Source organism: Neolamprologus multifasciatus, chromosome 15 (genome assembly GCF_963576455.1).
Source record: "Neolamprologus multifasciatus chromosome 15, fNeoMul1.2, whole genome shotgun sequence".
Classification (NCBI taxonomy): Eukaryota; Metazoa; Chordata; class Actinopteri; order Cichliformes; family Cichlidae; genus Neolamprologus; species Neolamprologus multifasciatus.
In genome coordinates this window covers 16032509-16060279 of record NC_140453.1, presented here as the reverse complement: position 1 = coordinate 16060279, position 27771 = coordinate 16032509, and the positions used below count along the sequence as shown (strand labels likewise).

Sequence of the window (27771 nt, the reverse complement as noted above, 5' to 3'; positions counted from 1 at the left end):
ACACCTGCATGGATCCCTGTGACTGCTGAGGGGAAGTGGTGCTTTTCCTAAAACCTGAAGACAAATGTATTCGTCTTTGAGAGCCTCGTTTGATTTCTTTTCTGTCCGATCTGATGTGATAACTTCTCATCTACCTGTTAAATTCACACTCTCACTCGGGGCTGGAACAGTTCCACAGAAAACGTCTCGAGAAAAAGCAAAACAAAAAACCCAAAAAGAAAACAGTGGGCAAGAAACATTTCTCTGGATGAGTCTGAGTCTTCTTACCTAGTAGCGAGTCTATGTTCCGGAGACATTTGAGCACATATGCGGCGCGTCTTCACACGATGACAGGGAAGCGGCGGACAGTCGGGCAGAGGTGTGTCACATCTGAGAACGGAGGGGGGAAAGCAGGATTTCTCCTCTGCTTTTCTGATCCTTTCTTATCTCTTTCCAAAGCCCTCAGAGGAATGGAGCAGTGACATAGGAGGAAGAAGAGGAGGAGGAGGAGGAAAAAGAGGAGGTGGTGGAGGAGGAAGAGGATGAGGAGGTGGAAAAGGAGAAGGAGGAAAAGGAGGAGGAGAGGGAAGGCTGAGGAGGGAGCAGTCTGCCGGGCTGGGCTGCTGTGGATCACCTGGAGCAGTGCTGGGCTCCGCATTTACTCCTCCACTGCAGCAGTGCGAGGCAGAGGCGCGAGCTGCATGTTGCTTCCACAGATCACCACAAAACAAGGACACGGAGTCTCCATCTGCTGGATTCAGGATTCTGCAGCTCTGTTGCTCCACGCGTTGCTATCCCCATCAGCATTCACACTCATGCTGTCCCTCTTCCCCACTGGGTATCTGTCTGCGTTTCTCTGTTTTATGGTTTTGCTTCACTCTCCTTTTCCCTCTGAAAGGGCTTTATATCGTTTCACAAATGCCATGATATCAAGCTCTCAGCTTCCCAGGTCTGTGTTCTCGCATGGACTGGTGCATGTGGTCACACGTCTGGTACTCTTGGTAATAAAATGCCAAGCTCAATAAAGCCTCAGCCAACCTCACGCTCTCCCTGCGATGACATCACTCTTCCGACCAAAAAGGAGGGAGTCGTTTCCTGGTCTTGCCGGGGCCCTGCTTACGTCATGAAGATCAGACACGTTTCTCATGCCATGTGCAGGTGTTCAATTGGCATCCCCTCCATTGAGAAAGTTAGAGGGAAACGAACAGGCTGCAGAGAGGTACACGCCAAAACTAAAGGTTTCACTTCAGGCCAACGCGACACCAGCTCCGACCAAATTACCTCAGCCTCACACATTTCAAAGTCTTGACTTCACCTCTGTTCCGAACTGAAGCTGCACATTCTGAAAACCAGCAGAGCACTTCGTCTCCAAGTTCAGCCGCCCTCACATTCCCTTCACGTCCTCCCTCCTTCGCCAGCCTTTTCTCTGTCCTACAGCACAGTGTAGCTTCAAAGGTTGAGAGACAATCTAAGAGATGAATAAATCCAGACTGAGGAAGGATGAGCTTGATTTTAGGCCCAACTAAAGACTGATTTGTATTCTCAAGAGCAGAGCTGCCGCTCGAGATAAACATGATCACACAATGCATATGAAAAATTACATGTAAGCAGCAGTGCAGATAGAAAAAAAAGGCAAGCTTAATACACAAAGATGTAAAACCCTAATTATGAGCTCAATCAAAAATGCTGTGATAAAAAGTTTTCCATGTGTGTGCAGACTGACAGCAACTCAAACAAGGCTGAATCTGGCCACATGCTTATTACAGTGTATTTAGAAATGTTAGATGTTAAGTATTCCAACACGCTCAAGTTACGAAACCTGTGGTTTCATTCACAAAATCAAATTGAAACAGATTTGTGTTTGCCAAATCAGTGCGTACACAAAGACCTAAATTAGCTACAATTACAGGGAACCCTTAGATGAAACAAACTGAGCAATATGAAAGTAAATCTAACGAAGAATGTTCCCTGCATTATAACGGACCCCAAACGTTTAGCTTTTACCCCCGAGGTTAATGCTGCAAACCAGCAAAAGCCATAAAACATGACTTTATCAACCTGATGAATTAAATGTTTGATTCTAAAAGCATGTGGTGATTTCACCCCAACTGTAAGGAACTGCTGCTTTAGTTCAATGATTATTACAGCTTGTAGACGACTTATAAAAGAGAGACACAGTAACACATTTGCATTTGCTCCTAACAAATTTACTCATGCATATGGGATTACACTTACACAGAAAACACTCACTGTCTGCACTGGATTGTGGGAATGGACGGTTTTTGAAATACACCAGCGGTCATGTCAAAGCAGTAGTCAGGCATTTTATCAAAGTAAACAGTCCCACCTAGTGGTTTAATCCTGTTCTGACTCACAGAACTAAAAGAGACACGTTAAATGTTCAACATGCTAACTTTTAAAGCACGAGCTCTTTGTCTGACCAGAAGTCATAAACAGCATCACTGCCCACGATGCGTCCCTTGCTGGCTTTACATTCCTTAAAACGATGTGGTGCGCACAGTCATTAACAGTCTGCCTCAACCTTGAAAAAATGATGACCAAGGCATGATCAAGAGCCATTTCTGCGGGTGGCTGATAAAGGAAGAAAAAGACGAAACAAAAAATGTTTTAAATCCTTTAACAGTTCTTTAAGTTACGCACATCAAACGGAGGCAGAGATGTCCTCGAATCTGTACTCCCTTCATCACAAGCTTTTGTGCTGACAAAGCCTGTAACATCACAGCAAGATCCTACACATGATTAACTCGCAGATAATCTCTGATGTGTGGCTGTGCTGAAACTCCGCTGTCAGCTCATTTGTAACGTAAAAGGGCTATTTGAGAAGATGATTAACACATACATGATCATTTTTCAAGAATTTTAAATGCAATAAAGCTTCATACATTAATTTTTTTTTACTGTTTTTCTTTTTGTTTCTTTTCCTCTGAGAGCATTTATGATTTGAAACATTAGGAAAACACCTACTATAGCAAATTGCACCTGCGGTATTAATGAGGAAAACATAAGGTAATGACTCCATGTAAAAGCAGTCAAACCCGACCTCAAAATGATCAATCACCGGCCGTTACACGCCAACAAACATGCTGAACTTTTATACTGATGTCGTGGGAATTATGAGAACACTTTCCTTTTTATTAATATGCTGTATTTATAACCAACTATTTAAAATTCACATTGAGTAGTATTCGCACCATTTGGCATAGCCAGCTGTTTAGAGCAGATGGGCATGTTTTGCGTGAAGTCTATAATAAAAAAAAGGACCAGTACTGTTAAAAAATAAGTAGAAATCCATCCTGGCTGACTGTTTATTTCCTAAAAACAATATGTGTGACCGTCAGGTGTGATTAAAATTAGACAAAAGGTTCCTTAACCTGTAGTATGACACTCAGTGCCTGCTGCTTTACCCTACTGACAAAGATTTAAACTTCTGTATTTAGTCCTCTCATAGAACAGACATTAGGTCGGTAAATAATTTTGTGCAGCAACTTAACTAATGTTCAAATCTTTTTTATTATTATTATTGAGGTGTTGGTCCACCTGACTAATCTATAACCTGCTTCCTGCAGTTCCACCAAAAAAAAGAAAGGTGCAGGTGCAGAATAGCCAATGCTAGCACCGCACACAAAACCACAAAGGTGTCAAAGGTACCAAGGGCCCAAAGGTGGAACCATCTGCCATCAGAGGCAATGGGACAGCATACCAGAAAACTGTTTTATAACTAATGGTTTAGAGATGCAGTCCCAAGATTCTGCCATGATTTTCCTACTATGAAAACTGCATAATGCTACCTGTCAAAATGTGGGCTTGTTTGCGAACAGAGACCAAGGTAAAACTGACACCAGCACAGCACTGATGGAAGTGTCACCTGGGTCATTCAATTTAAAAAAAAAAAAAAACAGTCAGCGTATTATCCTATATGAAGCAGTATTAGAGCCACATTGAGAAAAATATTATTGATCTTTTTGAGAATAAAGTCAAAACAGATATCTTTGTTCTCACCATCTAAAGCTACTGTAACGTACCATTTGTTGTGTATGGCAGCCACATACTGACCAGTGTGGACTTGTAGCATTGTTGCTGTTGAAGCATCACAACCAAATAGGCGCTCTCTGTGTTGATCAGGCCATCTTTTCTATTCAGTCTGTGAGAGCAGCCGTGACCACGGCCAGAGGAACTGTACTCACACGCCATCTAATTTTTTCTCTGTCTATAATCTATAAATATACTCAAACTCATTTCTTCAGTGTGTTCTTCTTTCTCTCACTGTGAAAAATACATAATTTCATCTTGGCCTTTGGCTTCAAACGCATCAAAAGAAGGGGTAGTGACAGTATTTGAGGTTTGTGCTGATGTGAGCCAACATTTGATCATCTGCAATGCCAAAAAAAAAAAAAAAACCCAAGAGAAAAGCAGAGGACCCCTGGAGTGCTTTTTCTTTGGATGGTGCTCTGTGCTCTGACCTCTGCCGACTTAAGGAGTCGTGCAGAGTTTAGCTAATTAACAACCATCTCCTTTTTGCTCCATCTTCAAATTCTCAGCGCCTCCCCCACACTATCCAGGGTTTGCTTGTTGCCTTTACCTCCTGCCTCTCCTTTTTAAGGACCTTGGTGCATATGCAGTTGGCTCAAGCACATGTCACATACAGACACATGGTCAGGACCCCTTGGTGTTTTATTTTTCATGATGTAAATAAATGCAACCAAAAAGCAACTGAAAATAAAACATGTAAATCAAACAAAGCTTTCAAGCCCCTGCCTGCTGGTTGCACGTCTTGGGAGGCTTGGCACATACACCAGAGGACACTTTGTGCCCATCTCTGAGACACCGGTGGCATTGACGAAATGGCAGTATTTGACGCCATGGGAATAGAATAGGTCGGCTCAGCACACAGAAAGGAAAGCAGCAATTAATCCTTGTCACTTGCGGTGACCGTTCTAACAACTGAGCTCATTTAAGAGCCATTTGAATTCAATTTTGGTTTAAAAAGTGATATTTTTACAAAAAGAAAGGATGAAATGGTTTCATGTAATGTGGAAGGTGATGCTCCTGGTGTCAAACGCACCTCTCCAGTCTTTCGGTTAACTGTCTTGAGTTGATTGCGCGATCATTGCTGTTTTTAAACAGTCTCTCTTGCTCATCAGCACAATCCCCAACTGTGGTTCAGAAAAAAAAACAAGAAAGAAAACCATGGTAGACCAACTCCTGCCAACCAAGCACCAATTACCACCAGTCTTGTGAATATAGCATAGAAAATTTTAATAAAACAGGCGGATAAATCTCTGTTGGTGGAACTAATGAAGTAGATATTGTGTTTCTAAACAGATGTTTCTTTCAGTCTGCTGCATTTGTAAAATGGCATCTCCTTGCTAATAAACTCACCATATAAGCTTTAAGTGATAATATATCAGCTTTGTGGCAAGCAAAACAAGTCAGCTCTCCATAGAGTGTGCACCAATATACAGTATTTCTATATGGTTTACTAATGGTGAGAGTAAAACCAGGGATTTTCAGTCATTCTGTACTCTGCTAGGGCTCCCACACCAAATATTGTTATTTTCATGAAAGATGTGTTGTGGTTCACATGCTCATTTGGTTGCTGGTGCAATTCCAGCTGGAGACACAAATCCCCTTTGAAGAATAGCTTTTAGTATGATTGAAGATGCTTGGTATTAGGCCATTGTGGGATGCAGACAGAGGTTGTATTTTACAACAGCATGCACATGTGTGCACTAGAACCACAGGACAGTTTTGGAACGAGTTAAGAACTTCAGGGTGGGCTATTTATATGGATACACCGTAATAAAATGGGAACGGTTGGTGATATTAAAGTCCTGTTTGTGGCACATTAGTATATGTGAGGGGGCAAACTCCTCAAGATGGGTGGTGACCATGGTGGCCATTTACAAGTCGGCCATCTTGGATACAACTTTTGTTTTTTCAATAGGAAGAGGGCCATGTGACACATCAAACTTATTGGTAATGTCACAAGAAAAACAATGGTGTGCTTGGTTTCAGCGTAACTTTATTCTTTCATGAGTTATTTACAAGTTTCTGACCACTTATAAAATGTTTTCAATGTGCTGCCCATTGTGTTGGATTGTCAATGCAACCCTCTTCTCCCACTCTTCACATACTGATAGCAACACCGCAGGAGAAATGCCAGCACAGGCATCCAGTATCCGTAGTTTCAGGTGCTGCACATCTCGTATCTTCACACCATAGACAATTGCCTTCAGATGACCCCAAAGATAAAAGTCTAAGGGGGTCAGATCGGGAGACCTTGGGGCCATTCAACTGGCCCACGACGACCAATCCACTTTCCAGGAAACTGTTCATCTAGGAATGCTCGGACCTGGCACCCATAATGTGGTGGTGCACCATCTTGCTGGAAAAACTCAGGGAACGTGCCAGCTTCAGTGCATAAAGAGGGAAACACAGCTTCATATAGCAATTTCAAAGCACACCATTGTTTTTCTTGTGACATTACCAAGAAGTTTGATGTGTCACATGGACCTCTTCCTCCAAGATGGCCGACTTCTAAATGGCCACCATGGTCACCACCCATCTTGAGGAGTTTGCCCCCTCACATATACTAATGTGCCACAAACAGGACTTTAATATCACCAACCATTCCCATGTTATTACAGTGTATCCATATAAATGGCCCACCCTGTATACTAATAGTAAAACAAGTAGTTAATTCACAAACTTAAACTTAGTTTTCTTGACAAAAGAGTTGTATTTAAAAAGGTCATTAAATGTTTTTCTTAATTTTCTGTTGTACATGCCGAGGACTCTCCTATTTATCAAATATTTACTTTCTCTTGGTTTTATTTTCTATAAATTTAAGCTCAGTTTCCATTGTTATGTTGATGACACCCACCTCTAATTTTCTACCTTCCACTGCCCTCTGACAATCTACCTCCGTGTTTGCCTTGAAGAAAATCAAACCTTGGTTCTCCTGCGATTTTCTCAAATTGAAAACTAAAAATGCTTCATTATAAGACCTTTCAACCTCTGTTAGCTGAGATGTAGTGGCAGCCAGTTGGGACCTCAGGTCACTCATCAATGCAAACTACTCTAAACTGACATTAACTGTTAACTCTGGGGTCTGAATTTTATTGCCTATGTTTGAACATTAGTGGAAATATATTAAAAGAATTTGATTACATGATTAATTAGATAATATATCCATCTTTGATCACCGTAGGGAAAGCCCATTCTCTGCATTTAACTCTACCTAAGCAGAAGAAATGGTGAGCCACCATACACCCGGGATCAACTCCAGCTACAAGCCAAACTGGGAGATCTCACTATTTGGGAAATTGTGAAAAAAAATGTCTTAGTGGATCCCTAGTGACCACTGTCTGCTAATGACACTGAATGTTTTGGCTCTATGTGGAGCTACAATGATGACCTAACTGCTTGTAAATGGCGTGTTAACACTCTGGAGAGTGTACGAGGGTGGATGTATGAGCTTGTGTGAGATGAAAGTTTCATGACTGAACAGACAGGCCTTCTGTAACATGTGTTCACTCTTTCAGCTTGTTATCAAGTGACATTTCTGTTTCTAACCTAATCAGTGGCATGTCTATTGTTATTGATGCTTCCTCTGTTCTGTGCTGAGGTCTTCCTGCTGCTCTCCATGACTCCTTCTCATGTCTTAGAAGTGCAAAGAGGGTCCCAGAACAGATTCATACCTCCAAATATGTCACTGCAGACGTAAATAACAATCTTTTGAATATAGGGGTGCTGACATGAAGAATACCGCCAAAAAAGGAACAGAACAAGGAAGCTTTGAGCACTATACTACTGTATCATACCTTCAGACACGCCCAGTGTACATCATGTTAAATGAAAAGCACTGCCTTTTAGTGTGGATGACATGTACTCATTAGGTCTGACTTAATCACCCCTCCCACCACTTACCTGAGTCCTTCTCAAAGAAAAGACAGCAGTGAGTCTGTAGTAGCCATGGTAACACCTGTGACAGATGAAAAGATGGATGACAGATATAGTACACTACAGCTGAGTCACTCCACGCACACACATTGACTGAATGGAGGGGAGCAATGGGAACATGTGGGCATACATAGACAGAAGAAACTTGAAGGAAGGAGCTGTGGGTCCCCTCCATTCACAATGGCTTTTCACCAAGGGAATAAAATCCACCCTAACACCACCCCACCCTCATCACCCTCCTCCAAACACATACATACTAATTCCCACACCACCTCACCCACAAGGTGCATCATTGAGTGCCACTGACTGATCGGTGTAGGAAAGAGGAACACCCTAACAAGTTAAACACCCCTCACACAGTGACTCATTCGCGCCTTGCAGAACTTCTGGCAGTTTCTGAAATGTACACTCTTAGTCTGGGCGGCCAGGTGCGGCACTCTGGCTTCAGACGATCAAAAAAACACAACCCCAAAACCTCCATTAGATGCACCTGAAATCACATCCAGTAACAACAAGAACAAGAAGAAAAACAAGCTGCGTGGCAGGCTCTGTTCGTGCACCAACACGACGATGCGCGTTTTCCTTCTTACCTTTTTCAGCGCTGACATCTTCCGCCTCAGAGAAGGTCACTTCTTCTTCGATAGTAAACGGGAGATAAATAAGTGGACGGCGATCATGTCCCCTGGTATCCGTGAAAATGTTCATTGCCTTGTTCGTTGGAAACATCTGCAGCGAATCTGTCGTAGTTTCCCATGATGAAGGCGGCTTGTGCTGTGTGTTTTCTTGTCCGACGCAAGTCCCGATGCGGTGGCAGAATTCATTCTTGGGAGATGACTTATAATGCACTGATGTTGTGGTCACTGAAAGCGCAGCTGCTCTTATGGAGGCAGCCTATATCAGACGCCATTTTTACAAAGTCTGCACCCACAAAAGCCTTCTTGTCTTCCTCTAATGTGAGGGAAATGACACGAAACTTTAAATGCAAACTTAAAAGTAAAATGCACCAGACACGTAGACAGTCATATCACATTTAAAGAAAATGTATATACAAAGGGGGGAGTGTTCAAAGTTACTGATGATAAACAACCAAATAGTTTGTGGAATCCAGTTTTTTATTGTGTTGTGTAGTTTAAAATATGAAGTGACGAAAGAAAAAGACAGAGTAGCATCATTTTCATATTTTTTTTACTCTGTCGTTTTATTTCTTTGTTGTGGTTATTGGATCATCAAAACTTTGTAAAATGCAAAGGCTTAAAAGGTTTTAAAGATAAAAAAGGTTAAATCAAAAGATACAAATAAATTAAGGAGAGAGGAATTCAAAAGAAGGTGCATTCCTACGGTAACTTTAAGTTACTGGGTGTGAATCAAACTCCTGCAGGGAGAATGCTGTGTCACTGGGCAACACTGCATGAAGGGGGTTGTTATCACTAGTGTGGTGGCAAAGCTCAAACTCAGCATTTATCTCCTCTTAAAAGCATCTCAAAACTGACATTCAGGAGTCAATCCACACCTGAGCCTTACCTTTATAGTCGGTATCTCTCACCACGCTCACATTTACCTCTTTCTTTCTTTATTATTAATTTCCTGGGATGTAAGATATCATATCAGCTCTTATAGCCAAAGATCTATAAAGTTCTGCTTTTGCCATCCTTCAAGTTAACTTCTCTGGCAGACAGAATATATTTACAAAGAGCGTCTCTTAACCTCTTTGCACTCTGCAACGATCAGCATGATTTCACTGATGCTCACATTTCAAATCAGCCTCAACTCAAACAATAAACAGAAGTTACATCTGTTCAACAATGTTGAGACCCTGCAAGTAGATTTTGTGGCAGATGGGAGCAATCGATGTCTAAGGAGTAACAGATCATGACAAAACCCCACAGACACTGCAACACTTATTAAAAAATAGGATAATTTGTATATATTTCATATATGGCATGATTACGCTAAATGATTAACTCCCCGTGGGCCCATAGATAATAACTATGCTAAAACAAAACACATGTTGTTCAAGTCCTTGCATACTCTTACTAAGCAAATCCAATTCAGCCAATTTTTTATACCTATAAAGTTTAAAAGGCCCTCTGGCATGAGTCAAAACACTCTTAGTAAATCGCCTTTTTAAAATCATTCCTCCTGTCATTCCTAAATGTGGACACTGGAGGACGCCAGAGACGATTGGCTTCATTGAGCTCTGTCCATGGTGCTGAAATTCTAGCGGGTTCGCTGTATTTCTAATCAGACTCTATATAACAACAACAATAATAACACTAATCATAAAAAATCCTCTATTCTGTCTTTCTGCCTGCATTTAACCTTACATTACAAAACTATTTGTTAGTGAAGACCTTCATTGTTTTTGGCTTCTTTATTTCTCTTTCTCGATGTTGATGGTTCTGTGGGGTGTGCAGAAAGATAATGCGTCTTAGACTATATGAATTTCTCATGTTTTCTTTACACTGGGGCATCTTAAATTAAATATAGTGCGTGGTTATGTTCTTTAAAAAATATATATATATATACTTTAAGGATCACTGCACAACCTCTGTCCTGGATATCTCATCTAAAATTTGCGTAAGTTCTTATTTAGCATAATTAAAACTGCTCGAAAAAACAGCACTTTAACCACGTTTGCCACATGTAATTTCGTTGTTCTCACGTTTGATGGGATCCCATTTTCCTGATTAAATGCGTGTCTGGGTTTTCAGTTTCATTCGAGGTGTCCTTATCCACGTTTTTATATAATTTCCTTTCTGTGGAGACAAGCAACGGCCTTGGTGTGCATTTTCAGAAACATTAATAAATAAATTCCACTCGTTAGTATGCAGTGACTTATTCAGTGTCGGAACAGTTTGAGCTTCCGCCCACGAACGGGGTCTGTGGATCGATAGCTACCACTCTGGGGACTTTCTGGTTAAAGTTGTGTCCGCTAAATATTTCCTGGGCTGTTTGGCTGGTTTCCATTCTCTCTACAGATGCAATGTGACACACTGCACCCACGGACCGTGTGAAAGTATAACCTGTTACCTGGCGCCACACCTGCATTTAACAAAAGATAATTAGCCCGTAGCCGGTGTGTCTGCTTCTCAGCAAGCGCATTTTATCCTGCACTGGTGTTTGGATTTGTTGTATTGTGCGATTGAAAAAAAAAAAGATCTAAATAATCCCATTAACAAACATTCATGCTGTTTATCCAGCGTGCGGCTGCTGCGCAATCAGTTTGCTTCTGCCTCCTTCTTTTTGACGCATTGGATTTAAAGGCGAAGCAGCGGAGTTAGATTTAGAGTTGGAGTTATATATGGCTGCCTTTTTGTAGCTGTTTGGTAATGTAGGATACCCAAGAAGAAGAAGAAATGACTGTTATTGATTGGCTCTGTGCCTTTCGTTGAATTTGGGAAACGGGACGAAGAAAGGCAAATTTGTCCCGAGACACCCGAAGAAGAAACCCGCCGGACGAACAGTCGGGGCCAAACTGGAAGGCGTCCAGCTGGTAGGCTGAGCAGGTAGGATGAATGAAACTGGAGCCATGACTGCGTGTGAAAGGCGACTGGTTAGATATAACAACCAAAATGGCTCGATAAACTGCACGTTTTTTTTTTCCTCCATGGATGCAGAAAAACATGAGCCAAACTTCACTGATAAACAGAGCTATTCAAAAATGCGAAGCTTTTTGGAAACGAGATTGAGAGACAGACAATTTTCGAGACACGTTCATCAATTAGAGGCTTCATTCTTTAACACGGCACATAATTCATTAAGCTGCGCAATGATTTAGGAGTTTAACAGGTCGGGCTGTTAGAGTTAGTTATCCTGTATAGCCCTGTGGGTAAAACAGCTGTGTGAGTCATTTGAAATGGACCGTGTATGTCACATTATATCTTGCATGCCGAATAAACTTGAATAGTGTTCCAGTGTGTGAACAAATTTCCGTTTTCGGTTCGTGTGTATTCTCCTCCCCCTTCTCCAAGGAAGCCTTAAATTGCTTGATTATTCAATGGGGTTTAGTTCATTCTTCATGGCAGAGACGCAGCCACGTGCTAAACATGACAACCTCATTCTGCTGCCGTGGAGTTGACAGACAAGATGCTGCTATGCTTTGGGCACCACACATTCGTGTTGCCTTACTTCACATTAGCCAGCTGACCAGGATATGCAAAGGCAAATTTACTGGAGGCTAGTTTTATTGGACAAATGTAATAGTTTCTGTAGTTTTTGGAAACTGTTACTAAAGGGGGTGCTTGGGACTAGAATTCCTGGACTTCTGTTGTTGTGCTCATCAAATGGTCAGGACTGAGTCATACTCATGAAAACCGTGTTTATTTATTTTTGGCCAGTCAACAGAGAGCCTCACAAAGCAGGACACAGTGAAGGGCAGTTGGGATAGCCTATCAAGATATCCACCCCTGCTGGATCATGGGTAACCACAATGGCAAAGACAGCCATGTCCCTACAGGTAACTCAGCATCCAATAGTCCAATTTCAAAACACATTAGAGAAATTATTTATAAAATACTGTGTATAAGTTTCGGGCTTTGTATTTTTTTTTTTGTAACTGTCTTGTTTCTTCTGATCATTCTTCTGACTATTTTTAGACTGTTGGTACGATAGGTCCAGGAAACTGTCAGCTCCACTTCATCTCTTTGTCTCCTTTGTATATCCAAGTGTGAAAAATAAACTGACAAAGAGACGGCACGAGAAAGACAGTCAGTTACTTTTACTTTGTGAGACAGCACGGCAGCTGGGGCTCTCGCACTGAAGAGGGCGTCAATCAAAACATTTGTGCTTGTTGTGCTTCCACATTACCAAAGGATGAAAACAGGGTGACTACAGAAAGTGAACACTTATGGAGACATTTGCATGAAGGAGTTCATTTTCTGTGCCATTCACTTACTATAACAGGTTTTAACACTCCTGTTAAACAAAGATTAGACAAAGAATGTTCGATTATATTCCCCCAGTAACCATTTTAATTTATTTATAGTTATTATTTTAACCAAAGCTCAATGTTTTGTCTAAAGCAGCAGAAAATGTGTTTGGAACTGTTTTAGTAAACTCAAAATAAATACTAATTTAAGGACAACCATTTACAAAAAAAAATGTAAATGTGTCAGTGAGGATGCTTTGCATTTTATAGACTCACTCTTTTCAAACCAAACTAAATTCTGGTGTCGGGCCCTGTATGATCAAAAAACATATTTCAGCAAACAAAATGATGAATCAGCATGACAGTGAAATAGAAACCACATCCAATAAGATTCAGTAAAAGTTGGGATCAGACTTTTGGCTTCCTCAGCCCTTCAGTATCCTTGAATTCAAAGCGTCACATTTGGCTGAGCTAATGTGTGAAATTTGACTTTACAACTTTATAGGTCTAGTCTTTTTGTCTCTTGGCTGTCGGTATGCAGGAATTCGGCTCATGCTAGAGGATGCGAATAGCTCCCCCATGGTAGCTGAGCAGACGACATCATGCTGCTGCCAGGGAAATGATGAGTCTGCAGAATCCTGCAGCACAACACAAGGACAAGGAGGGGAAAGCTTAAAAAGATCAGAGTCAAAGGAGGCGAAGATCCATGTAGCCTGCCAAAATTTCCACACCATAAACAGGATAATATCAACATCACAGAGAAATCCAGTAGCTGTAACATTAATTTTCAGCAACAGATGACACACTAGTGGATATTTCCTGATTTGACACATAACTAAAATGCTAATAATGCATTAGCAAAATCATTATTCTGCTCTCTGGGTGTCTTTTTTTTTTAAAGATTTTTTTTGAATGCGTTTTTTTTTTTCTGCAGCTCTTTATAATATAATCACTTTTTGGCTGCAGTGAGGAGCAGCTCTATGATCAGGGTAAAAATTATCTCTCTTCCTGGATCTTGCCACATGGGGGAACAGCCTGCATTTGCCAGCCAAGATATTGGCAGGGGAGGTTTTTTGCTGCATCAGTCTGCCGAGGATAGTAAATAAGGAAGCAGGCAGCGAGGCTTACATCTGCAGTGAGGAAAAGAAGAGGGGTGGCTTTGCGATCGGCACATTTTTCAACAGATTTCAGGTGATTTTTAGCTCAGGACAGTGCCATTTTTCTCCTTTACCTATTTATTTTCCTCCTCTCAGGTTCTCCTTTAGATTTCTTCCAAACGCCTCCTACCACACCCTCACAGGCAGAGCTGACTGTCATGGCCTTATCCTCTGCAGCTTCCTCTGATAAGGCACAAACTCCTCCAGCAGCTGGCAGCACCACCCCCTCCACCACCTCTCCATTCACAGAGTGGACACAGCGGCTGTCAGCTCCCTCAGAATGGGCTGTAATCAGCATCGACAGCGTCGCTGCCTCAGAGACAAATGTGAGCGATGCAGCAGCGAGAAATGAGGCAGCGGTGGGCAGTCCGGCCACTCCAGTACCGCTGCCTTTGTCCAGAGGTTCGCCTTCAGAGCCTTGTTGGAACGAGAGAGACAGCGGGCTGGAGCCACAGGCTACAGCAGAGCGAGCTGGAGAGGAGATGACCTTGGTTTTACTCAGTCTAATGGAGCACTACAGGGCCTCACTGGGCCTAACACCCAGCACTGATATTACCACAGGAGCAGTAGGTATGCCCTCTGTCATCACCTGTTTTGTTTGTTTTAAGTGTGCTGTCACTGACACATCAGAGATGTCTGGTGATGAGAAAGGAAGCAGAAAGTCTTTCTAGTCAAAGATTAAATATATATTGTTAAAGAAGTACATGCTCATAATAAACATGGAAAAAGTTTCAAATAATGAAATCTGCATGCGAAGGATCAAAAAAGTTCAGACTTCACACTCCTCCCAACACTTGTTTTCAGGCAGTTTTTTTCTCCACTTCTATATCTGTATGATATTAAAGAGGTGCAATATCCTCAATATGGTCTTCTCCAGCACAATGGTATGTATAAGCACAAAGACCCCACCTACCTGCTGTTAAAACCTTGTGTTTATAAAAAGCAGCAAATCAGAAAAAGCTGACTTAAAGAAAAAAACCTAGCCTAGTCCCAGGATAAAACATGGAACTGAAACTCAAACGTGGAATATGGCCAAAAAAAAGCAATCGTGTAAAATAGAAAAACCTGGTATGACTCCAGGAGCTATCCATCATAGTTATAAGTGGTTTAAATATCACCATCATCATCACCTACTAAGTGTCATGTGGAAAATTGATTATTAACAGCAGCATAATATGCAGTAACTTAAAGGGACACTTTTGTGATATGGTTGTTTTGTTTTCTAACTTGTGTGTCAGAGCTGCTTAGGCACTTGATAGCAGAAAGAGAAGAGCTGGTTGAAGAGGTGGAGACCCTGAAGGAGACACTCAGGGTGAGTTGTTGGTCTCCAGGTTGCAGGGTGTGAGCCTGCTAATTATTTAGCATTCAGAACTGCGTTTTCATGCAGCATTTTAGTGCTGCATTTGTCTAATTCTGTGTACTTATTTCTGTTTTAAATTCACATTCCAACAGCTCAGGTCAGACTTAAAATCAGTCACATGGTACTGACTAGTAGACAGATATTTATGTAGTAATGACAAACGGAGAGCAAGCCTTAACGTGGAATTACAGTGTTTCTTTGTTCCTCAGACAGAGAGGTTGGAGTGGCAGCAGTTCCAGTGTGACCTACAGGTCGCCGTGTCTGTTGCCGACCGGCTCCGGGTTGAGTCAGAGCAGGCTCTGGGTTCACTCCAGGAGAGCCACAGGACTGTAAAAGAGCAGCTGGCACAGGCCCTCAGCAAACAGCAGGACACAGACCGAGAGCTAGAGAGGCTGAGAGCTGAACACAAAGACGCCTGCTGTAAACTGGCTGAACTGGAGAAGCAGCAGCAGCAGGATCGAGCCGAGCTCGATGCCCTCAGAGGTCAAACGTATAAAGATGCAGATAAACCAGACTCTGAGGAGCAGCAGGAGGAAATGCTTGAAGTTACAGAGGAAGCTGAAGCAGGGACAGAAGCTCATGAAACAAATCAAGAGGTGGATGCTACAGAAGAAGGCTGTGATCCTGAGGAGACGAGCGAATCAGAAAATGTGCAGCTGAAAGGGAAAGGGGTGGCAGAGGGATACATTCGCAGTTTGACTGCCCTGGAAAAGAAGAAAGATGACGGACGTGGACAGAAAGATCCCAGAAAGATTGTGATGCTCTCTGAGAGATCCTGGTGAGTCTGCATAAAAGCTCAAACTGTGGTCTCCTTGTTACAACAAAATCTAATCCAACACAAAATTGTTGTCTTTTTAGGAGTCTCTCTCGTCTCCCGCTTCCAACAGACTCTTCAAATCCAAATGGGGCTTCAAAAAACTTGAGTACAACATTGCCACTGTGCAAGGTATAACACGTTTACACTGTCGTGATATACTGGGAGGCACTGAGATGATCGATGTCATCCCATGTCGAATGAAATGTCAAATATGCCATTACTTAACTGTTTCAGAAAGAAGAGCCGACAAAAGGGAGGCGGATGGACCGAATTTTACAGAGGCAGGACAGCTGGTCGAGCTTTTACACAGGTGTGCTTCAGTCTCCCGAATCCCCGTTAACCAAACCATAGCATCTTGTTTTATTACAAGTCTGTTTATTACAACTGTGTCTGCATTTGTGTGATGCAGGAAAACAGGATGACGAACAAAGCTCAGATTCCTTCAAGTGAGTGGCTGATAAGCCTCATATATTGTTGGTAAAGATGATGCTGATGTCTTTGTGTGGAAAGAGAGGTTGGCAAGCATTTGTGGAAAATTAACCAAAAACATGCTGATACAATTGGCGGTTTTCAACTCTTTAAACCAAAAACAGTTAAAACTGACCCATATGACTTTTATATCTGTATGACTTTAGAATCGATTTGTGTGTTTGTCCGATTACACTTTTTTCACTCATGTTCTCAGGTTAAATGACTGAAACAGTTTGCAGTGAATGAGCAATTCGCAGTTAAAATGTTTCTCCATCTTCAGACCTCAGGATGGTTTCAGTGCTCTGCTGAGGCGCCATGGCGGCTCCAGGAGAAACTCCCTGCTGCGCTGGTGCCAAACCCGCACTCAAGGTTATAAGGTCAGAGAAGAGAACTTGAACAATGCTAAGCTATATGAAATCATGTGACCCTTTGCAACAAGTTAAATTCAGACAAATTGCAAATAATGTTTTTTGGCAGAATATTGAGATCACCAACTTCAGCAGCAGCTGGGAAGATGGTTTGGCGTTCTGTGCTGTTTATCACACCTATTTACCAACTCACATCCCCTATGACGGCTTGGACCCAGCTGATAAGGTAAAACTCAAAACACAATGATCTCATGAGAGAAAAGAAAGCACTCTTTAATTTCCATCTGCTGTCCCCAGACAGTTAAGCACAATATTAAATGAGCTATAAAATACAAATACATACCAAAGACACCAGATTAAATTTGAATAGTAAACTCAAATGTGCAATGCTTAACACAATACAACACGAAGTCGGTAAAGTTTCAGGGATATTAATCTGTCCAGTTAGGAAACATAAACCACTGTGAATCCATTTCACCTCCTTCTGTGCAAATTAAGTCACAAGGTGGACTGGAAAGGCAACAAAAAGACAGATTGCACAAATGGGAATGATTGTGGTGGCCACCATTGCTCTCGCTTGACCAATTATTCTCTAGTTACCCTTTTTTTTTCTTCTTCTAATGTCCTTGCCACTACTGGTAGCATAAGACAGTACCTATTGTTCCTATTCAGGTTGCACAGTTAGTCCGGCTACTCCAGGATGGCACAACCATATGTGCCGCCACGAGAAGATTTGCTGTGTCTTTCAGAATAGTCTCACAAATGTGAAGGAAACAGCGGAGAAGAGAGCTGGACAAGGTTGTCCGCACAGTCACAGACCTACAGAGAAGACCTCCAGTCAATGACTGGCAGAATTACATCTTCACACTCCTTCACCTACTCTAATCTCTGAAGAGAACTGGGTGCAAATGGCGAGCCTCAATAGGTTTTTGTCATGCTGGACACGAGTCCCACTAAAGGACGCCGGGCCTTCAAATCACCCCCATGGTCTCAGTCTCTGTAAGTTTGGTGAGAAATGTATACAAAGGGTTGCTGGAAGTCTGTCTCCTTCTGTTCTTTCTCACACAAAGGACTAGATACAAGTCCATCTGATGGGTTGGTGCCCTTTATGACCCTCCTACAGCTCCCCGAGTGACAGACTGTCTTCTGTTATCTCCTCAACACTCTTGAGACTGTGCTGGGAGTCAAAGGGAAACTGCTTGTGATGACACCTATGGTTATACATGTGGAACCTGAATAGTCCATATGTGCTATCTTAATCCTACATACAGATTCATATAAAATGCAAAAATAAGGGCTATGAAGTATATTTGCATTTACACATTCATGTCTGTAAATGTTCATACAAAACGTGTCTTTGTTTTTACAGAGAGCAAACCTGGAGCTTGCTTTTAAGACGGGAGAGAGTGTCGGGATATCTGCCACACTAGTGAGACATTTTTGTTCTTCTTGTTCAACTCAGATTTGCGTGTTTTACACAAATAGCTAAACTTTAACATTATTGTTCTTTATCTGCTTTTTAAAACTTCATGTTTATCCTGTGTGGCAGACAGTGGAGGAGATGCTGAAGGCAGAAGGACCAGACTGGCAGAGGGTCTTGGGATATGTCGAAAGTATTTTCCGCCACTTTGAGATGTGAAGTCTTCCGCCTTCATTTTTCATTTCTATAATTATGAATCAGGAGCTGAACCACGGAGACACAAGACGGAGCTCAGCTCTCTAAACTAAAACACGCTGGCAATACTGGACTCCATGACTTAAGTTTAGGTACCAGAACAATCTCTTTTTCACAGAAACAAGAGGAAGAAACTAAATAGCATTTCACTATCTGAGCCCTTTTTAAAAGAAATTCTTAAACATGCACTGTAGTTATTCTGGATCTGAATACCTGGCTCGATGAATGTGCACAAGACACAAATCTAAATATGCCAGAAAGACTGCACACTGAACAATTACTTCCACATAAACTGGGTGCCAGCTGCACTGGTTTTGCACAGTTTGCCTTGGTGAAGGGGAAAAAAGCACTTTATGAAGAATGTAAATGTAGTGTAGGTTCCAGAATCTGGGTCACTTTATTTATCTCGACTAATATTTTTATCCTGAACTTCTTCTGCCACAATATGTATTTATGCATCAAAGCCTGTATAAGGTAGATATGTATCCAGATTTTATATGTTGGAACAGTGATCTTTTAACCCCAAATCCTATATGTAAAAGGAAAAATTGCCTTTAATGAAATGTAAATACATGTAATCTATTCAGTTTTTTTTAAAAGTATGGTAAACACTGGTATATAGATTAACTGCAATAATAAAGCATTTAAATGGAAATGAGTTTTTTTGCACATTTTCTGCATTAACAATGCACACAGGTTCAGGGAAAACATTTTAATTTAAAAAAAAAAGACATTTGACAGCATATAAAAATGGTACAAAACATGGCATCAAAGGAAATGATTAAGGTTAAGAAAGTGGTCATGGTGTAACATGTGACAAATAAATACAGAACAGTAAAGAAAAGCAATAAATCAAGCAAGGGTACTTGAGATAAAACCAGAAAAGTTGTGTTGTCTTTCTTGGAATATTTAGTGTTTTTAAACAATAACCGCTCCACATAAAGACAGAACTGTTGACGGCATGCTGGATCTGCTCATAACTGCACTGTATTCCAAAGTTGAAATGGAAGTATCCTTGCGAACAATGGATGGAAGTAATATTTCCTATGAAGCTGGAATGGCGCCTCCTATAGGTGGTGTTGAAAGTGGCGGTAGGAGAAGAGATTTCAGTTTAGCAGACATGGCTGCGATTTCTGGGTCCTGGGTTTCATACATCTTGACCAGTCGGGCAAATTTAAGGACACCTGAAAGGGAAGCAGATGATCAGAATGACAAATTATATCATCTCCCCAGAATAACATGCAGCCTATGACCAGTACAGACTGGAAGTTTCCATCGAAAGGGCTCTATTACAGTTTGTTACTGACTTTTTTGGATTCTCCTAGAACAGATTTCCATTTCAACTCGTCTTCCTTTAAAGCAACTCCCTTTTGATTGGCTGCACCTTGCAGACAGGAAATTTAAACCACGAGTAGGCGGGGCATCTGTGCTGTGTGCCTCATTAAACCCAAGCCTTGGGCTCCCAGGGATTACTTATACATACACTGATTTTATTATTTAAAACTTTGGACATGTTTAATTTGAAAAAATTCCCTGTGTGTGTGTGATTTAAAAATTGAGGCCCATTTAAAATGTGTCATTTAGTATCTATAAAAAACAGTGATGTGCATATGTTTGTGACACTGTAGTGAGGATGATATTAGTTTTGATAATAATGAACTCAGTAGGTGGAATATAAGTGTTTTAAAGACACTGTCTGGCTTTGTTGTTGCATCTTAAAGCTCCTCTGTGGATTCAGGCGGTCTCATCTGCTGCCGACTTTGTACCTAATCCCATAACAATTTCATTATTTTTCCATCGAGCCTCTGTCTGAGCTATGCAATCTGTTGCAAGCCTCCTAGTTATAACTGTCCTTATGTCTCGGGTAGTTTATCAGACATCTCTCCAATGTGTGACTGGTATACATCTAAAGTGACTACAACCCTGCAAAGTTTGGTTTCTGTAACAGCATTGTGTGGGAGATTGAAGGTAATATCTTTAGAGATAGAAAACAGTAAGAAACGTTTAGATGAGAAACAAATATGATTTATAAATGCAGCATTTATTTGGTCTTCTTTGGGTAGTTTAATGTCCAATTCATACATTTAAGACCCAAATTAAATTATATGAGTACTCAGCATCATATCAGCCAGCACTAATTAGCACCGGTGGGATCATTTGTTCTAGTCTGAACGGTGTCTTAAAATTATTTGAACTTTAGAGTAGTTTCTATTGTTTTAAGCCTTCGGGGAAATAATGTCTTACACTTGGTACTTTAACTCAGAGAAAGGAACCTGCTGTCCTGAAAAATGTCCACAGATAATCTTACTACTTGGGTTGGCTCTTTGGACAAAGTGCATCCCTAATCATCTCAAGACCGGGGAGATTACAATCATTTTTCTTTCTACAAAAACTAAATGGGAGGCCAGCAGTGGGCGAGCCGCTTATTTTCACAGTACACTGTTTGCACTTTTTCTCTAACCTAGCAAAGAGCAAAACCAAGCACATTTTTAGTTTTAAGATACAAAAAAGCTCACCTTCCCCCTCATTGTTGAATCCGTAGGCTTTGATAACCTCTTGTTGAATTTGGGTGGCCACAGGGAGCACAAGCTGCAGCATCTTGCCCATGTCGTTGCAGGCGCTCTCTCTGGCCTCCTCCATCCGTGTGGCATTCTCCGGTACTGAGAATGCCTGGATCACCTCGCTCAAAACCACTGTGAAAAAAAAGCTTTTTTACTAGCTGCTCCACAAAGTAAAAAACCCAACCTTTTCCTGACATTGCTGCACATTTTAGAAGAAATTATCAACTAACTACTGCCAGCTTATACCTTATTCACAAGACATTGCCTGCAGTTCCACATTGCAGCAGTTTTTTTTTCCAACATCACACACCCTGCTTGACAAAACCCCAAAGGGATTTATGACTCCACATTACAGTAATTAATCTCAGCTCTGCTTTTCGCAGGTGATGTGGTTCTGTTGGCTCACACTGGAACAGTTTGCAGCCGAGTGTAAAGCGGTGGGAATGAGAATCAGCACCCTAAATTTTGAGGCCATGGTCCTCAGCTGGAAAAGGGTAGAGTGCCCACTCCAGGTCAGGGATGAGTGGAGGAGTTTAAGTATCTCTGGGTCTTGTTCACGCGTGAAGGGAGCGGGGGATCGACAGACGGATTGGTGCAGTGATGCAGACGCTGTAGCAGTCCATTGTGGTGAAGAGTGTAAAAGTGACACTCTTAATTTACTGGTCGATCTACACCCCTACCCTCATCTATGATCACGAGCTTTCGGTAGTGACCTAAAGAACGAGATTGCAGATACAAGTGGCAGAAATGGGTTTCCTCCAAAGGTTGGCTGGCCTCTCCCTTTTTGATAGGGTGAGGAGCTCGGCCATCTGGGAGGAGCTCAGAATAGAGCCGCTGCTCCTCCACATTGAAAGAGCCAGTTGAGGTGGTTCGGGCATCTGACAAGGATGCCTCCTGAGCTCCTCGTGGGAGAGGTGTTCTGGGCATGTCTCACCGGGAGGAGGTCCCGGGGCAGACCCAGGACGCGCTGGAGAGATTATATCTCTCGGCTGGCCTGGTTTGGTGTTCCTCTGGATAAGCTGGAGGTGGTGGCTAGGGATAGCTAGGTCTGGGCTTCTCTTCTTGGGCTGCTGCCCCGCGGGTCCCGGATAAGCGGAAGAAGAAGGATGGATGGCAGTACAGTAACTAATCTGGAGCCTGAAAATCACCATCACTAATTCTTCTTCTTACTTTTCATGAACAAAGAAAGTGCACCCCATCCAACTCCAGGGCCCTATACTACAAAAAAAGTTCACAACACCCAGGCTATTTTACCGTTATCTAGATTCACTTATGCTAACACTGCCAATCAGGATAAAAGGTCACACAAAGCTGGTTATCAGCTTAATAAGTTAACCCAGGGTTTCTCTTGTGCGTTAACACAAGAAGGGTGGTATTGGCTGCATCTAACCAATCTAAAAGAGGCATTTCACGGATCATATGACTCTTCTTCCAGAGAAAATGATCCCTATGACTGTCACCTAATCCAGAAACATTATCAATGCGTGATTAAAAGTCTATAAAGAACATTAAAAAATATATACCAGTAAAATGCAAAACAGCTGTAAAAAGGACAAAGGATGAAAGCTTTAGATTTGGCACACAAATCAGTAAAATAAATATTTTCATTCCAGTTGATTATTTTAACACTGAGTGCGCTCTCAGTCCTGCTGTTTATTTCTAAGGTGATGGCTGTGCATTAGAGCTCTGAAACTTTAAACTGGATCCATTTGAATATTAAAGCTTACTGTCCCACAGCTTAATACTATTATTAATAATATCATTCTGAATCAAGGAGATGTTTACATTGCCATAGTTTATTGCAGATAAAATTTAAAACCATTTTATTGATTGAACAGGCATTCTTTGTGTGTCCTGTGTTCTAGTAGCTGTAATACCACCAGAGTAAAAGAGACTCAGCAGCAGATTAGAATTAAGCATAACAGCATTTTATACATTTTCTAAATCACCAAGTTAATCATGCACATTGCCGTTATGACTCACAGGTTGTGCTTCATTCAGAGGTTTTACTAAGGTACACATTAATAAGCTGCACACACAAGCACAGACCAGCATACAATCTATATTGCAATTAAAATGTGCTGTGAATAAAAGGATCAGTGAATCACGCTGCTTCCAGTTGATTTTAAACTTAAACTCAGAACATAACCCGCTCTTAAAAATGTAAGTTTTTGTTCTCTCAGCTGCAGACTCAGTGCTGTTTAAGGGCTTGAAAGTCCATCCATCCATTCGCTTCCGCTTATCCTCTTCAGGGTCGCGGGGGGCGCTGGAGCCTATCCCAGCTGTCATAGGGCGAGAGGCGGGGTACACCCTGGACAGGTCGCCAGTCTGTCGCAGGGCCAACACACAGGGACTGACAACCATTCACGCTCACATTCACACCTAATGGCAATTTAGATTCTCCAATCAACCTATCCCCACAAGCTGCATGTCTTTGGACGGTGGGAGGAAGCCGGAGTACCCGGAGGGAACCCACGCAAACACGGGGAGAACATGCAAACTCCACACAGAAAGACCCCGGCCTGATGTTGGAATTGAACTCAGGACCTTCTTGCTGTGCGGCAACAGTGCTAACCACCTCATATCATATCAAATTTGATATGAGGTCATTAAGGACAGTGTAGCCGTCCTGTTTTAGGTTTATATATTACTACTTATTTTATATTACTATTTATTACTCGTAAAACAAAAAGCTGTTGTAAAATTGTTTGCTGCCAACACAGAAAACAAGGAATAAGTTGTGTCTAAAAATCTGTATTTATTACTGATGCTCATCAGGGAAACACAGAAACTTTACATCCTACAACTCTCCCCACAGAGTTCTCCAGGGTCTTCCAGGATGGGTCAGTAGGTGATGGTTCCATGTAATTTAACCACATCCAGAGCAGGTTAGGTTTACAGCAGAAATTACCGTGATGACTTACCTCGGTAAAAAGTGAACCACCTATGTAGTACAGAAAACCTAGGGTTAACCCTGAAGCTACCTGGATAATCCAAAATCCTGCTAACAAGTACAGGTCTCAGTCTTACAAATGCAACAGTACGAGTACTTGCCCAGTATTTATTCAGCAACAATATGGACCACCTGGGGAAGAGTAAAACAAGTAGAAACGGGAGCTTTTATATATATAAACCAGCTGTTCCTCTCACCTCTGGTCTGCTCAACTGTCAGAGTGGGCTGCTGTGCTGGAGCTGAGGCCATGTCTGCAGAGAAAACAGAAAGCCACGAAAAAATAAAGCCACTGTACACGGACTGATGTAGACAAAATTAAAAACATTTACATTTTGTAATAATAAAAGTAGGAAAATTAAAGGAAGATCGAGGTAGCTTCAAGAATAGGAAGCATCTTTGTTTTATTGAAATATATTTCAATGTATAACATAATGATAACTGTTAGCTTGATAAACCAATAAAAAAAATATAGAAACCGCAATAATAGCACAAACAAGCTAAATACAACAACGACACGTATATATAAAGGAGACGTGGTGGTTATGTGGTGATTAGCATGTGTCTCCGATCGTTCATTCAGTAGCTTAAAATTTGACGGTTATCAACAGCAACAGCAGCGAAAAATCCATTTATTTATATACCAAACTAAATGAACATAAAACAGTATAACATTTGGGAACTTACCTCTACTGAAAACAATCACTAAGCTAGCAACAGAACTGTGAAACTGTCGTAAAACGGGGACCGTTGGAGGCTTCTTGCGACACACCATCCTGCTTTCAGGTAGACGTCGACGTAAAATGTAAACATACCTGTTACTAAGCTAGTAGCAAGTCATCAAACTTAGACTGAAAGTTCGTGTGTGTGTGAGAGAGATTTACTGTGCTTCGAAGGGCTTATAACTTTAATGTGAGCTTATAGAAGTTGTGAATGAGTTGCTGTCGGTTCTTAATTATCCATGGAGCAAAAGCTGGCAGAGTTCAGAGCCAGACGACAGGCTGAAAAAGCTGCTCAGAAGAGTGAGACTACTGGTTCACAATCCAGAGGGGAGACAGCAGCAGACACCGCTGCTCAGTGTGATAAAACACCCACGGCTGACAGTCTGCAGCCTGAAGACAGGACACGAAACAACCAGGCTGCGACCGACGGCTCTCAAAGCAGCGTAAGAGATAATTTCAATCGGGAAGCTCATGAACTTCCCGATTTAGCTTGTTATTTTAAAGATCGGACTGTGCGTGACAAATAGAGTGCTTCGTCTGTTTTGCACTGATAGTATTGTTTTACAATTGGCAGTAATTTAAAAAAGCACACTCACGAACAATGACAAAGTAAACCATCAAATATAACAGTAAACATACGCACAGACCACATCATTAGTTACACCTGCTAAAAGTGATTTCCATCGTTTGGATTTTTTCATATCTAATATATTTGCCCACACTGGTAAATAGGCTGTAGTCAACAGGATTTACGAAGGGTTTACATATAAAATAAAGAGTTAAATAAAGAAAATGAATTGAAGGTATTTCCATGACGTTATTTCACCTACCTTGTTTTCTACGTTGTCCATTTAAAATATCTTCTAATGTTATTGTGGTGTTTTGTTTTGGGTTTTTTTTTTACTCAAAATGACTTGATATAATTCACAAAAAGATATGTTTTAGATACTTTTGACAGAATATAGGCCAACAGTGTTTACAATAGTGTAAAATAAGCAGTCCTTTTTTTGTCAAGTACCAGAATACACCTTCTGGCATTTCGTTTGAAATCAGGTTGGACCTCCTTTAGCCACCAGAACTGCCTATATTATTCGTGGGATAGATTTAACAAGTTGCTGGAAACAAACATAAGGTCAAAGAGGTGCTCTATTGGATTGAGGTCTCATAACTGTGGAGGCCATTTGAGGACAGTGAAGTCATTGTCTTGTTTGAGATGATTTGTGGTTGTGACATGTTACCCTGCTGGACAGAGCCATTAGAAGATAGGTAAACTGTGGTCATAAAGGTATGCACTTACTTGGTTGTAATGATTGGTTGAGTTACTGTTGCCAAAAAAGTGTTGGCTTTTGATGGCATTATCTACAAGAGAACTGCTACTCACTGGATATTTTCTCTTTTTTGAACCATTCTCTCTAAAGATTAGAAATAAATGTGTTTGTGGGAAAAATAATAAAGTACCTGTATTGATTGTGTATTGAATGTATTGATTTGGAGATCCAAGCTATTTTTAAGCTCATATTATTTCTCAGCAGCCAAGGAATACTCACTGTACTGTATATGTTCATTTAATCCCCACTAAGTTATGTACAATTTGTGAGCTGTTTGTAAGAAAACTGACATCCTATTGTTTATTTATTTTATACAGTTTGGTGTATTTGTAGCATCACATGTTTTTATTCTTCTCTTCTTCTTTTTCTGTTGTGTATTCACTATAGGATCGTGGAGACTGGCTGCTGGATAGCGCTCTGGGAAAGTGGCTAGCTTCCAGACAGTTTGTCATTTCTAACATCACTTTACTAAAAGTGCTGCTATGGCTGGTTCTGCTGGGTCTGTTTGCCGAACTGGAGTTTGGTCTCCCCTTCTTTGTCATCTCCCTCTTCTACTGGCTCTATGAAGGACTCCGGAGCCCAGCGCCCCGCAAGCCTGGTGAACTGAGTGCTTATTCAGTCTTCAATCCAGACTGTCAACCTCTGCTGGGTGCTCTAACCGCAGAGCAGCTAGAGGGAGAGATGGGCTACAGACCTCTGGCAAACAGATGACTTGCCTGTGATATGCACATTGACATCAAATATTTAAATTTTCATCTGAAAAATATTAACTTTTCTCCCATTTTTCAGTTGCTGCTTCTGTATGCCACATTAAAATGTAACTGGTCAGCCAAAAGTTTTATTTCTGTTTCTACTGTAAACTATTTTGATAGTGTACACCAGTCATATATAATGGCTAAATCATGATGGTGGGTTGGCATGTCTGTAATACAAGGTTTTTTTCATTTAAATATGGATGTACTCCTAATTCTCTGATCAATGTGAGTTTATTTGAAAATACAGAAACCATATTGAGGATTAAAGAAGAAGAAAAAACAGCCTCTACTGAGTCAAATGAACTGCTTTTAATTTAATTCAGTAAACGGCTATTTTATTTTATGTTTACATCTTAATTTCTTAACTTTACATCTTTTTTTTTTTCTTTAGCTACTAGAGTAGCTCAAAATAATCTTGTTTTCTAGGCCTTTAAGCGACCTTACTGCTGATTGGTTGCTCCTGTCAAACAGATGATTGAAAAAGCATGTGGGCAGTCACTAGAGATGACCAAGTTAAGCGTATGTGGTCTTATTGATATCACACAGGGTCAAGTGTACAACAAATGCTGAAACCCCGCATTTAAAGCAGCAGCTTTTGGTTCTCAATGATTAGTTGTGCAGACACATGAACATCCACTACTGTAATGCTGCACATGACAGAAAATTAGAAGGAGAAAAAAAAAGTACAGATGTCCGATAACAAATTGTGTTTGCGATTCACGAAGTGGAGTTCTAAAATGCAAAACACAGCTTTCTCACTGAAAACAGAATTACGGTC

General features: G+C 41.2%; 4 protein-coding genes across 14 annotated transcripts in view; 2 read left to right on the top strand and 2 right to left on the bottom strand.

Moving 5' to 3' along the window:
- dlgap2b (discs, large (Drosophila) homolog-associated protein 2b) overlaps nucleotides 1–8902 on the bottom strand; it is a 108459-nt gene extending 99557 nt beyond the window's left edge. For 4 of the 10 annotated variants that reach the window (XM_085133761.1, XM_085133762.1, XM_085133764.1 and 1 more), the window contains exon 1: nucleotides 7930–8546. In XM_085133761.1, coding sequence (XP_084989887.1) covers nucleotides 7930–8137 — 208 coding nt within the window. In that variant the 5' untranslated portion in view covers nucleotides 8138–8546. The other 6 variants (XM_085133767.1, XM_085133768.1, XM_085133765.1 and 3 more) reach the window with 4 other exon arrangements.
- A 2150-nt stretch (nucleotides 8903–11052) lies between these two features.
- On the top strand, nucleotides 11053–19332 carry LOC146501840 (uncharacterized). Of its 2 annotated transcripts, XM_085132385.1 has the most exons (12): nucleotides 11055–11468; nucleotides 12300–12418; nucleotides 14083–14556; nucleotides 15225–15298; nucleotides 15556–16124; nucleotides 16205–16292; nucleotides 16398–16473; nucleotides 16573–16609; nucleotides 16915–17011; nucleotides 17112–17228; nucleotides 18372–18431; nucleotides 18552–19332. In XM_085132385.1, the coding sequence occupies exons 2-12, from the start codon at nucleotides 12379–12381 to the stop codon at nucleotides 18639–18641; spliced, it is 1722 nt and encodes a 573-aa protein (XP_084988511.1). In that variant the 5' UTR covers nucleotides 11055–11468; nucleotides 12300–12378; the 3' UTR covers nucleotides 18642–19332. The 2 variants fall into 2 exon arrangements, with proteins under 2 accessions (XP_084988512.1, XP_084988511.1); XM_085132386.1 differs by lacking the exon at nucleotides 12300–12418 and having other exon boundaries at nucleotides 11053–11468.
- A 42-nt stretch (nucleotides 19333–19374) lies between these two features.
- Nucleotides 19375–24986, bottom strand: grcc10 (gene rich cluster, C10 gene). Its single transcript, XM_085132398.1, has 4 exons — nucleotides 24876–24986; nucleotides 24389–24442; nucleotides 21194–21370; nucleotides 19375–19861 (listed from the first exon to the last, which is right to left on the bottom strand). The coding sequence occupies exons 1-4, from the start codon at nucleotides 24961–24963 to the stop codon at nucleotides 19722–19724; spliced, it is 459 nt and encodes a 152-aa protein (XP_084988524.1). The 5' UTR covers nucleotides 24964–24986; the 3' UTR covers nucleotides 19375–19721.
- A 163-nt stretch (nucleotides 24987–25149) lies between these two features.
- saysd1 (SAYSVFN motif domain containing 1) lies at nucleotides 25150–27277 on the top strand. The gene is made up of 2 exons (XM_085132397.1): nucleotides 25150–25353; nucleotides 26626–27277. The coding sequence occupies exons 1-2, from the start codon at nucleotides 25150–25152 to the stop codon at nucleotides 26947–26949; spliced, it is 528 nt and encodes a 175-aa protein (XP_084988523.1). The 3' UTR covers nucleotides 26950–27277.
- The last annotated feature ends 494 nt before the right edge of the window (nucleotides 27278–27771 follow it).

What these genes read in the sequence shown, in the direction of transcription:
- LOC146501840 (XM_085132385.1), top strand. Translation starts at nt 12,379, where the DNA reads ATGGGTAACCACAATGGCAAAGACAGCCATGTCCCTACAG. An exon ending in TATTACCACAGGAGCAGTAG is followed by an intron (nt 14,557 to 15,224) that starts GTATGCCCTCTG and finishes CTTGTGTGTCAG; the next exon opens with AGCTGCTTAGGCACTTGATA. An exon ending in TCGGGATATCTGCCACACTA is followed by an intron (nt 18,432 to 18,551) that starts GTGAGACATTTT and finishes CCTGTGTGGCAG; the next exon opens with ACAGTGGAGGAGATGCTGAA.
- grcc10 (XM_085132398.1), bottom strand. Translation starts at nt 24,963, where the DNA reads ATGGTGTGTCGCAAGAAGCCTCCAACGGTCCCCGTTTTACGACAGTTT. An exon ending in AGTGATTGTTTTCAGTAGAG is followed by an intron (nt 24,443 to 24,875) that starts GTAAGTTCCCAA and finishes TTTTCTCTGCAG; the next exon opens with ACATGGCCTCAGCTCCAGCA. An exon ending in GACAGTTGAGCAGACCAGAG is followed by an intron (nt 21,371 to 24,388) that starts GTGAGAGGAACA and finishes TTTTTTTCACAG; the next exon opens with TGGTTTTGAGCGAGGTGATC.
- saysd1 (XM_085132397.1), top strand. Translation starts at nt 25,150, where the DNA reads ATGGAGCAAAAGCTGGCAGAGTTCAGAGCCAGACGACAGGCTGAAAAA. An exon ending in CCGACGGCTCTCAAAGCAGC is followed by an intron (nt 25,354 to 26,625) that starts GTAAGAGATAAT and finishes TATTCACTATAG; the next exon opens with GATCGTGGAGACTGGCTGCT.